Source organism: Vicia villosa, unplaced genomic scaffold (assembly GCF_029867415.1).
Source record: "Vicia villosa cultivar HV-30 ecotype Madison, WI unplaced genomic scaffold, Vvil1.0 ctg.000402F_1_1, whole genome shotgun sequence".
In the NCBI taxonomy this organism is placed as follows: Eukaryota; Viridiplantae; Streptophyta; class Magnoliopsida; order Fabales; family Fabaceae; genus Vicia; species Vicia villosa.
Window position 1 is genome coordinate 441027 of NW_026705181.1, and position 13070 is coordinate 454096.

Here is a 13070-nt window from a genome sequence, read left to right on the forward strand (position 1 = left end):
ATCAAAGGAACATCAAGACAACATTTGCATTCAGGTGAAGGATAAGATGGTGAACTTAATTTATTTCTTCATCATGGTGAACTATCAAAATCACCATTGATTTAATATTAAATAAATTCAATGGTTATGATTGAATATAGGTAACCTACTATTCAAGTAATAGGTAGAGAAACAAATATTTACATTTATATCCTAACATATACTTTTAAATAAACCACAATATTTATAATTTATTACAAATTAGATCCTAATATTTTACAAATTACAAATTAAACCTCAATATTTATTACAAATTATATTTTAATTTTATTAATTAAAAAGTTAATTTAAATCCTAATATTTATCACAGTTTATAATTATAATTTTTTAATTAAAAATTTAAGTTAGATCCTAATATTTATCATGAAATATAATTATAATTTTATTAAGAGCTGCAATGATTGTTTCGATCTTAATCTGTAAGAAATCTTTGTCTTCTTCATTTGCCTGAGAAATGAAAAAAATACAGTATTACAAAATGAATATGTTATATTTTTATTTTTTTCATTTGCAATTTTTTTAATATATGTACAACATGTTAAATTAACACAAAATGAATTTATCATCTTCATCTCAGCATTTATCAAATAAGTAAATATTGTACTTTATTGAGTGAAAATATATAATATTATAATAATAAAAGTTAGTATTTTTAGAAAGAAAAAGAAAGTGAGTTAGTTTTCTCAAAGAGATTAAAAATAAAAAATTTCAAAGTAAAAAACATGGATTAGCGGCCAAATAATGAGATATATAGAAATTTATCAAACAATCCTTAATTATTAAGTGATTTTTTTGGAGTTAATAGATGAGTATTTACGAAAGAAATAAATTATATTAATATAATTTATTCTTTTTTATTAATTAAATATTATATAATTTATAAATAAAATATTTATTTGTGTCAATAAATAATATTATTTTTTGGGATATTTATGAAAAATTAAAAAGTAATTAAAGTAATATTGATCTTTTATATAAATTAAGAAAAAAACTTGTTTAACTTGTAATAATAAGTCATTTTTAGTTCACCATGATAGACCAATAAATTTGGTTCACCATATTAACCTTCACCTTGCATTCATACCTCAAACAATTGAATCTATTTCCATGGCTAAAAATCAACTATTGCCACATCTTACAATCAAGGTGGAAGTGTGAAAAGAGATTTCTTTTCTGCAATTTTTAACCTTAAATTTAATATACAAACCAAATTTTAATGATATTAGATGTTTTTTTTTTCAAAAAAATGATAATTTATTTTGAAAATAAGTAAAAAATGGTGACATAAGGCAATTGTTGGCCAGTCAAGTCATTAATGAGAAGGCCAGACTTGCACAAGTCAAGGGAGACCAAATAATAGAAAATTGAATATCCAGAATCTCACACGCAAATCAGAGAGAGCATAAACACTTTCAGAAGTCGAAAACAAGGGTCCAAGAAGTTTCACATCTTCACGAGTTCACACTAGCTTTTCCAGTTTAATCCAATTTCAACGGTCACATAAACATGCTTTACAAACAAACAAACCTTGACCTTCTCTCTCTTTGGTCAAAACTCATACACATTTTCTCTCTCCTTCTCCACCTATACAAAACCAAAGACCTTGCCCAAGCAGACTCATAACAACACGTACCTTCTAAATTCAGTGCAACCCACTTCACCAATTTAGCTCCTTTCTCTATAAATCCTTGCAACTTGCCATTTTCTGGTTTAGTTTGGATTCTCAACTTCCATACCAAACAGACATGTCTCTTACTTCAGCTGATCATAACAATATCCATGGAGTTCTTACTCACGGCGGACGCTATGTTCAGTACAATATCTATGGAAACCTCTTTGAAGTCTCTTACAAGTATGTCCCTCCTATCCGTCCTGTTGGAAGAGGAGCTTCTGGTATTGTCTGGTAAGAAAAACCAAATTATGCAGATAATTTTTTTTCTTGATGAACTCATTTGTTTTTGTGTCTTGTTTTTGTTGTTTCTGGGGGTAAAGGTGAACAAGTGTTGCCCTTTGTTTAGTTATTTATTGCTTGCACGTTTTGGGGATTTGGAATGCTTGCCTTTTAGAGCAAGGAACCTGTAACTGATGCTAGTTAGTTTTTACTGCATAATTCTATTAGTTTTTGTTATTTTTGATCAATTGAAAGAGAATCTAGTTGAAATTGTTGATTGAATCTATCTGTTAAGCTGAATTTAAAATGAGATAGGATCATCATTTCAGGTGATTTAGAATTTGACATGGTAAAGAATACAATCCAAAGGATTTTCGGACTTGTTAAACTCGAGATAATATGTATATGTTGAATTGTTTTTTTTCTTGTTCGCGTGGATTCAGATTCTGTTATAAACAATGTGAAATACATCATTGTTTTTTCATTTTCCTTCAGTGCTGCTGTAAATGCGGAGACACGCGAAGAAGTTGCTATTAAGAAGGTTGGCAATGCGTTTGACAACAGAATCGATGCCAAAAGGACCTTACGAGAGATTAAACTTCTCCGGCACATGGATCATGAAAATGTAATTTGATAAACCTTTTGATTTGAAGATATTCTTACTGACATTTGGTTTGAATGATTGCCTTACTCGTCAGTTTCGTGATTGGATTGTCTTTATTAGAATTGATTTTCATACAAAACATTTTACTTACCGATTAAGTCTCCAATACAGGTGATAGTCCTTAAGGACATTATACGGCCTCCACAGACAAACAATTTCAATGATGTTTACATTGTTTATGAGTTAATGGATACCGACCTGCATCAAATAATCCGTTCCAATCAACCATTGACTGATGATCATTGTCGGGTTAGCACTTCAACTATTTCTTATAGCATATGCCTTTTACTGTCTGCCATAATGAAAGATTGTTTGATTACAGTGATTGATAAGATACTTTTTCCAGTATTTTCTGTATCAGTTGTTACGAGGACTGAAATACGTACACTCAGCAAATATTTTGCACCGTGATTTAAAGCCTAGCAACTTGCTACTGAATTCCAATTGTGATCTTAAGATCGGAGACTTTGGTCTAGCTAGAACTACTTGTGAAACTGATTTCATGACTGCATATATGGTTACTCGGTGGTACCGAGCTCCAGAATTGCTTCTTAATTGCTCCGAATATACTGCAGCCATTGATATATGGTCAGTTGGTTGCATCCTCGGCGAAATCGTGACAAGACAACCCCTATTTCCTGGGACAGATTATGTTCATCAGCTCCGATTGATCACAGAGGTATATAGGTCATGCATTTTGCCTTATATGTTGCAAATCATGTCATAATCTTTGATTTTTTCAGACTTGGTCGGAAATAGATTTTAGATTGACAAATTTTCTTTGATTTTAAAAAGCTCATAGGTTCGCCCGATGACACCAGCCTTGGATTTCTACGGAGTGATAATGCTCGTAGATACGTAAGACAGCTTCCTCAATATCCAAGACAACAATTTGCTGCGAGGTTTCCCAACATGTCTCCCGGTGCAGTTGATTTATTAGAGAGAATGCTTGTTTTTGATCCGAACAGACGCATTACAGGTAAAGATTATAACGATTCTTGACTTGATAGTATATTTTCGATAGTCTTTTATAAACTTTGGATTCTCCGTGTCTATACTTTTATTGACGGCACATGACTTCGTTGCAGTTGATGAGGCTCTGAGCCACCAATACTTAGCGCCGCTCCATGATATTAATGTGGAACCAGTTTGCTCTAGACCTTTCAATTTTGATTTCGAGATACCGTCTTTCACCGAACAAGATATCAAGGAACTCATCTGGAAGGAATCTGTGAAGTTCAATCCTGATCCACCTATTTATTGAGATTTAGCATTTACAATTGTATGTTGATAATGAAATACTTGATACCTTATTTATAACTTCTTTTGGACAAATTATAGTGATATTGAATAAGAAAAAGAAAAAAAACTGTTTGATTACTATAATTTGAAACACCATTCACTTGTCAAGTTTGAGAAATGCTTATGAGAAAGCTCATTCCTAAACATAACTTACATAGACTAATACATCTCAACATATTTCATGTTGTAAGCACACTTCTTAAGCTCCAACTTATCAATAGGTAAACTCTCTTCTGGAAAATCACACGCCGCGATTTTCTCTGGCCCTTGATCAGGCAACAAATCACAAGGCGTAGGCGTCACACCACTAGTCATCCCTTCGATATCGGTACATGTCCATGGCCTTTTCTTGGCCTTAACAGCCATCCCTAGAGTCACATTAGCAATACAAATTCCCTTAAAAGGGTCATTAGAAATTCCTTCAAACTTGGCCGCTATTGTAACATTCTCCGCCACAACATCTCTATAGTTGATATTCGTGATCTCAGGCAAAGCATTAGGATCAAAGTGAGTATCAGCATGCGAATTGTAATCACCTGTCATCTTAAATGCCCATTTCATCGTATGCATATTAAATCTCTTCACATATATGTCTTTTACATATCCTCCTCTACCAACAGCTGTTTTGATTCGTACACCCGATTCTGTTTGAATGGCTGTAATATCCTCGGCTCTAACATCTTGTATCCCTCCAGACATTTCACTTCCTAAGGCTATGGTTGCACTGAATGGTGAAATGCATGTTAATCTTCTGATTACTAGTTGTTTCGTAGGCCAACCGAATTTTATACCATACTCATCCCATCCACTTTTGACAGCAACACAGTCATCCCCAGAAACGATGTAACAGTCTTCAATTTTTGTATTTGTGCAAGAATCTAAACATGAACATACAGAATAAGAGCAAAAACTATATCAATCCATTCAAATCCAATACTTTTTTGAATATTTTGTATAAAATGTTTTCTAATGCTGACCTGGATTGATACCATCAGTGTTAGGAGATGTGACAGGAGCAAATATAGTAATACCTTGCACAATAATATTGCTGTATAGCATTGAAAATTTTGTTATTATATAGGCTTTGAAAGTAAAAGAGAAACTAAAAGCGATGAAATATGTATTTGAGAACATTTTCTTTCGAGATTTGAAATATACAAGTGAAGTATGGTTATGGTTATTTACCTGCTGTAAACAGGATGAATGTTCCATGATGGAGAATTAAGGAGAGTTAGATTTGAGATTTGGATGCTGTCCGAGAACATAAGTTCGATCAAGTAGGGGCGTGTGTACTTCAACTTTTTTCGGTGAAACTGTTGCCACCAAAACGCGCCTTGACCATCTATGGTGCCATTTTCACCTGTTAAAACAATGTGTCACAGTCTATGAAACACAGACACTAGACACTGACACGTCGACATAAATAGTAATTTATTTTATGTTTTTTTTCATACCTGTGACGATAACATCTGTGAGGTTAGTTCCGAATATGAAGCTTGTGAATCTTCCTGCTGGTGCGTCTCTTCCACGACCGTATGACGGTAATGGTTCAAGCACCGGCCACTCAGTTATATCCTAAATTATTTTATTAACAGAATAACAAAATAGAGTTAGCACTTAATAGAAGCACTAATCAAAGTGCCACAATATGACACACTCAGAATAGTAAAAGATAAAAAATGTAAATGGACCACTCTATGATCTATAGAGTTGGTGTGAATATAAGAATAAAACAATAGTTATGAAACTTGTGACACATTCTTTGCATTTCATTTAATTATTGGATATCTTCCTCATTTGTAACTCACGTGATTCCCTCTATAAAGTCTTTTTTCTAAGGGTTAAATTTGTTAGGTAATTGCATCTTGAAAAAAGTTTGTATTCTCTGCGCAACTGCAGAGATTAATCTTTCGTGACAGAGAGCACCACAATGGCTATGTTGATTAATTAGTTACAACGAGTGGAAATTTATGAGATACCTGAGAAGCAAGAAGAACAGCATCTTTGTCCAAATAGAGAGTAAAGTGACTAGTGAGACTGAAACTACCAGTGAGCCATTTTCCGGCCGGAACATAGAGCTGAGAACCACCTTCGGAACCATACTGGCTCAGATTACTAATTGCAGACTTAAAAGCCTTTGTGTTCGATGTAACTCCGTCTCCAACACCACCGAAATCTGTCAAAGAAGCACTGTGTGCTCTACAATTTATAGCATTGTACTCAAATGAAGCTGTCACAATTTTGACTTTTCTACTCTCAGCTGTTCTCAGTGTCACCACAAAGAGAGCAAAGACTAATTTAATCACCTGAAAAATCAATATAGCCATGAAAATAAATGGTCAGAAAAATGTAGAAGAAATTCTTTATAGGAGTAATAGATGGTGAGGAGGATAAAGGGTTTTACTTGTAGCCTCATGTGAGTATTCCACGAGAGCTTCATTGTAAGAGAAAAAAGTTTGGAATTTGATTTTGGTATATGTGGAGAGTGAAGCTATGATAAGTATTTATAACTGAAGTTCAGTGTCAATAGGTCCACTATTTCCTAATAATATAATAAAAAAAACCACCAAGTTTAACTATATTTGATATCATTTAAGAACTGACCATATTCAATTGAATAAGCTTAGAACTGGCTAATTCGAGCTTGGAATTTTTTAACAAACATTCCTAGTCTCAAATCCTACTCACTCAACCATCAAATTTGTGGTCCTATAAACTGTTTATATCAAGATATATATAATAAAATTTAGGCATGTTGATTTTGAATATTCATTCTTTGGTATAAGTGATTATTCCATAATAATAGAATTTCAATTATTTTAAGTTTAAATTTTTGGAAGTTGTCACTTTTCACAGCATTAGGTCTCGTGAGTGCTAGCAGTCCCACTACCCTTTTGCTGCCGACCCACTTCCTCACGGGTGGAGAATTCTTGTACTGCTACCCCTCTCTCTTAAATCTCAACTCAATTGAATTCACTCTCTAATCATGATACTCAATATACATATAGAATTGGCATAAGTGATTGCTTGTTACTATTTATATTCTAGGGTTAATAATAATTCACCCCCGTAATGTTAGCGAATTTTGTTTTTCCCCCAACTTACCTTTTGGCAACAGTTTTTAAAAAAAAAAAATTGCCAAAACCTGCCTTTGGCAACAATAGGGATGAACCGAAACACTCTTATATTACACGGAATAAAATACTATTAACCCTATATTCTAAAAGCATAAATGGTTAGCATTTGAGTAGCTCATAGAACCTTATATAATTGAATTGTTTTCTTAAAAGGTAGTGGTACTGTGATATGGTATATTCTATGAGTTGAAGTTTTTCTGTTCCACTCACGAGTCACTAAAGCACTTATCCATAGTTGGCCTTAGTTTGTGGATGTGATTCAATCGCAACTTTTCTCTTCCAAACCATCACGAGTTTGTTCTGTTACCCCATGGTCTATGACTCTATGTATTCACTTTTCTCCCTCTATTCAAATTTATATTATTAACTTAATTTTAAAATAAAATATTCATTGTTGTTGTTGTGATTGTTACCAGATGAGATATGTTGGACTGAGGTAGGATACCCCATAATTATTCCTAATTAAGTTTTATTAAACTATGTAATTCAGGAGATTGTGAGTACTACGGTGAGGCCGTAGCAGCTTCATGTTCTTGTACCAAGGAAACCAGAGAAGGAAATACGAAACCTAAGACCATTATGACGGTAGTGGAAGGCTACCTCCCAAATTATACTGTCGCACCCTCCATATTATATGGAATTATTTTAGAAATGTTTTTGTGTGAATTGGACAATTTTTTCGAATGAAATGTCTGATAGAGTAGATGAAATTTCCGGTAGTATTTTTGAAATTTCTAGTATTTGTAAATTACGGAAAATTTCAAATTTACCATGAAATACCGAGAATTTTGGATATACTAAAATTTTCGATAGTTTCCTCATTTAAAATTTTTCTTTCAACGATTAAGATTTTGCCGACATAGTTGGAGGGTTCTGATTGCACCGACAAATTTGTGTGGTATAGAATTAATCTTCACTTGTATAAACAGGGGCATATGTTATAGAGAAAGACATCTCAAAAAAATATATTTTCCTGAATTTCTGATTTAGCCGGATGTATATTTTAATGGAACCAACCCTCCTATTGAATTCAAGCTTCTAGATGACACCACATCCCTCGCGAACTTGACAGACAAGTTGAATGAGTTGGTGCCTGATACCGATAACAGAACGGTGAGAAAGATTGAGTTTCACGAAGATTGGATTGATAGTAATGGAAAGGTGAAATACAACCTAACTGAGTTGAAGATCGACGAAGATGTCAAGGCCACGTGGGAATCATTTCACCGTAAGATAACAAAATGTCCGATTGAGTTGGATGCGCAGATAACAAGATCCGTCGGCGACATAATGAAGATGTTGAAGCGTCCAGAATCATTTGGTAGTACATAGGTTTTCATGTTTAGTTTTTTTTTAATTTATGTTTGTTGTAATGTTTTATGTTGTGTTCATCTTTGAATCATGTAATACACAAAATATTATGCAATAAATAAATATGGTGATAACAAGTCTGTGTCACAAAATATTATGCAATAAATAAATATGGTGATAACAAGTCTGTGTCACAAAATATACATATAATACAAACAAAATATAATATGTCTACATAGGTCCACCCACGAGGTATGTCTGCTATCCTAAATAATTTGATAAAAACCTCATCATCCGGGTTTACCAAACCCGTGAGGTTATATGCAAGAACAACAATCAACTAGAGGCGGCTATCTTGGTTCTCCCATCTCATATGCCCTGAATATAATGTTGCATCGAAGAATAGGCGATGGGGACGGTGCGCCGTATATGGTGTCAAGACGACATCATCTACTGTCAACACATCAAGCCTATTCTTGTACTCCATAACAACCCCACAAACCACCTACTACCCTTCCATCTCCTCGCCAATGGAGCACTCGCTGCTGCAATCTCCTATCACAGATGCTAGAGAAATACTCGTATATTCAGTACTGAACAAATAAAAAATGATTAATATGACATCCAACAAATAGGCTCAAGTAACAACATAAAAATAAAAAAATATATATATGTTAGTATACTTGTAATAGGCTTAAGTAACCAGCTAGTTGTCTGGTATCAGATTAGGAGGCGGCTATCTTGGTTCTCCCACCTCATATGCCCTGAATACAATGTTGTATCAAAAAATAGGCGATGGGGACGGTGCGTCGTGTATGGTGTCCAGACGACATCACCTACTGTCAACACATCAAGCCTATTCTTGTACTCCATAACAACCCCACAAACCACCTACTACCCTTCCATCTCCTCGCCAATGAAGCACCCGCTGTTGCAATCTCCTATCACAGATGCTAGAGAAATACTCGTATATTCAGTATTGAACAAATAAAAAATGATTAATATGACATCCAACAAATAGGCTCAAGTAACAACATAAAAATAAATGTTAGTATACTTGTAATATGCTTAAGTAACCAGCTAGTTGTCTGGTATCAGACTAGGAAGCAACTCCAAGTGCCGTGTAAAGCATAGTCAACGTCGCTACTCTCCAAGACCAATTTAGAGTGTCTAGGCTACTAAACAGTCAAATATAGTTAATACCAATATAAACACCAGACTTTTCTGCAAAGAGAGTACATGTCATTAGATGTAGCGTGTACGCCTTAGTGGCAACCTCATACCTCTCTACCTCCGCAAGCTCCTTTTACATGTCTCTCAGCCAAGACATCCTAAGGTGCAAGCCTCTATTAAAGACAAACTTCTTGAGCACCACACTTTCATCAACCTCTAGATCTTCTCTGCCGCAACAAGCTCCTTTTACCTATCCCTCAGCCAAGACATCCTAAGGTGCAAGCCTCTTCTAAAGGCAAACTCCTCGAGAACCACACCCTCATCAACCTCTAGATCCTCTACAACCTGTGTCAGCGTCGTCCCCTGGTTAATATGGAGAGCAGTGAAGAATGTATCAGCAATGGGAATGTGAAACAAAGATGAAACACCATCCAATGTGATATTTATCTCCCCACATGAAAGATGAAAGGATGATGTTTCAGGGTGCCACCACTCAACAAAATATAACAGGAGGGAGACGTCGAGCATGGTAAGTGAGGACTCGACGAAATCCAGCTGGTTGAAGTCGGTAACAATACGTCTGACCTGCTCAAGCATCTCCCCCTCTGGGAAGTTATTCAACTTCGAGCCATGAGATGCGACCTTCAGCGTCAGACGCTCCGGTAAGAAACAAAATTAAAAAAAAATCAATAAACTTTCAAATATACAATTGAGCCAAAATAACCAATATTGAATAACTTGCAATAAAAAAAATAAAACATATATACCTCGCCCTGCCATATACAGAATGCGACATGGTCAGCATATTCTGTGAGCACGGAGCTGTCAGTAGGTCATCTTGGATAGGCTCCATCAATGTGAATTGATGGCTATGTAGACGCATGTGTTGTGGCGTCTATATAAGCAGGAGACACCTCATCAATTCCCACAGGATCCTCCTCAACAACAACCTCTATAGCGGATATCTGCACCTCCACATCTGGCACCACCACAACTGCCTCCTCCACAGCTGATAGCGCATTGATCTGTTACTCCTTCTTCCGCTGAGCATATTCTGGGCATAGGTATCATCACACCTCGAATGAAAGAAATCAGGTGTTGGGTTTCTTTATTTATATTCATCGTGAATATGAAAACATGCGGTAAACATTAGTTTCGTTATTTAATCGCTCTGTCTAAGATACGAGGTTTCAATTTATGTTTTCACGATAAACATTGCTTCATTCCACGCTTACTTTTATTTGTTAATTTATTTATCACTTGGAACAATTAAATACTTAGGATAGTCTGTTAAGTTTCATCCTCGTTTTGTTTAATCACCATCTATAGTTTACTACTCCCTCCGTCTCATAATAAGTGTCCCATTTGCATTTTTTCCTTGTCTCAAATTAATTGTCCATTTACAATTCCAATGCATCAATCATTATTATTTTTCTACTATTATACCCCTATTTAGTAACTTTCACGTTATTCAACTACTATATTAATAGGGGTATTCTAGTAAATGATATTAACTTTTTTACTAAAACCAACACATTCAATCATTTTCTTAAAAACCGCGCATTGCTCAAATAAGACATTTATTATGAGACGGAGGGAGTATAAGTTATCTAAGGGGCTACCATTACACACGTACAGCGTACTATGCAAGAAATAGGGGTTTTCCTGTTGCAAGGCGTAGAAAATCCTCTTCCTCTCTCGATAGGAACCAAATCATCTAAAGAGTCGGCCTAATTAAAACGGTATACATTCGTTTATGATTTGTTTCATGTTATATAACATTGTTTTCTATCATATAGTTATTACCTGGGCCATTTTATAGTTTCAAGTGGATGGCGTAGCAAGAACAGGGCAAAACAAAAATCATACTATTTTAATTAAAATGAAAATAGTGTATAAAACAATGAGGATCCATCAAATAATGTTGTTAGTGGCACCCTTTTTTTGTTGCCGGTGAGTACGGACGAAGAAAGCAGCTTTCTAAATTTGTTAAATGCGTGCAAGTGGAACGTCATAAGGGAGGCTCACCCTTGATAATACTGATATTTTACTCACGCATAAACAATGTTATTAACACCTCCATGAAACAGAATTAGCTAATCTTGATCTTTTGGAAGTCTTCCTTAATTATTAGGACTCAATACAATTACTAGACTTTAATTATTTTAGCATAACTCTTGGCTTGTTCCACATAACTATTCTCATTCAGTGTCCCTAATCGATGCAAATATGAGATTTAGGCTTCGAGCGACTTGATTTATTTGCCGGAGATTTCTTCAGAGGTTAGATTTCAGAATCGAACTTGAAATTGTGGAAATCGTAGAAATTAAAAGTCAATTCTCACAGACATGGCCACTTATATATTGCAGAATCAGAAATGGTGATGATTATGGAAATTACACAGGAACGAAGCTTCTGATGCACTACGCCGATGTGACACTGTAAATCGAAGGTTGCGATCATAGAGGTGTCGTTGTTGATGCCGTGTTGTAAGCAAAAATGTAACAAGCCAGCCGAAGGCCGGCCGTCGCCCGCCGAAGCCGCCTCATTAACCGCGAATAGCCCGATCGCTCCGATGCGACGTGCCTAAGTGCTCAAGTGCCGTCTACAAGCCGCCACTAGCGCCTCTACGCCCACGCCTCCGGACCCGGAGTCGGAGCCGGAGCCGGTGTCGTCGATGGCGACACCAGCGAATAGTTGTATGATTGAGACAAGTGGTATAGTGCTTGGGACCACCACATTTGTAAATGTGGCACTTTATCCTCTTTTGTCCTTTTGTTGAGTTAATGATATTAACTCTTTATAAAGGTTTTCAAAGTGAGTGAATCTTCCAATGTGAAATTTTATTTCAATCATTTATTAGCATTTACTCACTTTCACTATTTTGTCATTTTAGAACATAACTTGTAGAATTCCTTAATAAATTTACAACAATCCCCCACTTGTTCTAATAATGACAAATCCAATTCCAGAATATAGAAGTAAAAAAGTGTTAATACAATTAGGTATCTTTCGATTTGAACTTAACCTTTGTAAAGACAACGCAAAGCATAATCGGAATGTTGGGTAGCTATGCTTTGGACCATTATCCCATGTGATCAGACCGGCATTGTTATACACACACTTTTTAGAGTTTCTTCGCCTACATATCTCGCCTAGCACTATTTATGGTCATGTGCTTTTTCTGTTTTCATGAATTTATCACGAGAGAAACTCCAATTCTCACTTTGAGACGACACCATCTCGAAATTCATATAGGTGAAGTTTCATTAGTATCTCTTAAATACATATCCTCGATATAGAACTTCATTAAGAGTTTCTTTAAAACTAAACCCTCAATTATGTAATAGTCAACATTGTCACAATATTGCACCAACTTCCAAATCAACGACTTGTTGTCACCTATTGAATCTTAGGTTAAGATATATTAACTTCTGATTGGGTTGCTATCATTGTCGGAACCCTCATTCAATGAGTTTTAATCCCATACCTTTCAAGGTAGACTTTACTAAATCGCTGGCCAGTGGTTTAGTATAAGGACCAGCCAAATTAT

At 35.2% G+C, this 13070-nt stretch overlaps 2 protein-coding genes across 2 annotated transcripts; one reads left to right on the plus strand and one right to left on the minus strand.

Moving 5' to 3' along the window:
* The first annotated feature begins 1444 nt into the window (after positions 1-1444).
* LOC131627828 (mitogen-activated protein kinase homolog MMK2-like) lies at positions 1445-3993 on the plus strand. The gene is made up of 6 exons (XM_058898692.1): positions 1445-1942; positions 2426-2555; positions 2706-2843; positions 2941-3273; positions 3390-3573; positions 3683-3993. Exons 1-6 carry the CDS (start codon positions 1785-1787, stop codon positions 3856-3858), a joined length of 1119 nt encoding a protein of 372 aa, XP_058754675.1. The 5' UTR covers positions 1445-1784; the 3' UTR covers positions 3859-3993.
* On the minus strand, positions 3916-6456 carry LOC131627827 (probable polygalacturonase). The gene is made up of 6 exons (XM_058898691.1): positions 6301-6456; positions 5876-6202; positions 5351-5471; positions 5082-5256; positions 4874-4944; positions 3916-4774 (listed from the first exon to the last, which is right to left on the minus strand). The coding sequence occupies exons 1-6, from the start codon at positions 6334-6336 to the stop codon at positions 4056-4058; spliced, it is 1449 nt and encodes a 482-aa protein (XP_058754674.1). The 5' UTR covers positions 6337-6456; the 3' UTR covers positions 3916-4055.
* Between the last annotated feature and the right edge of the window lie 6614 nt (positions 6457-13070).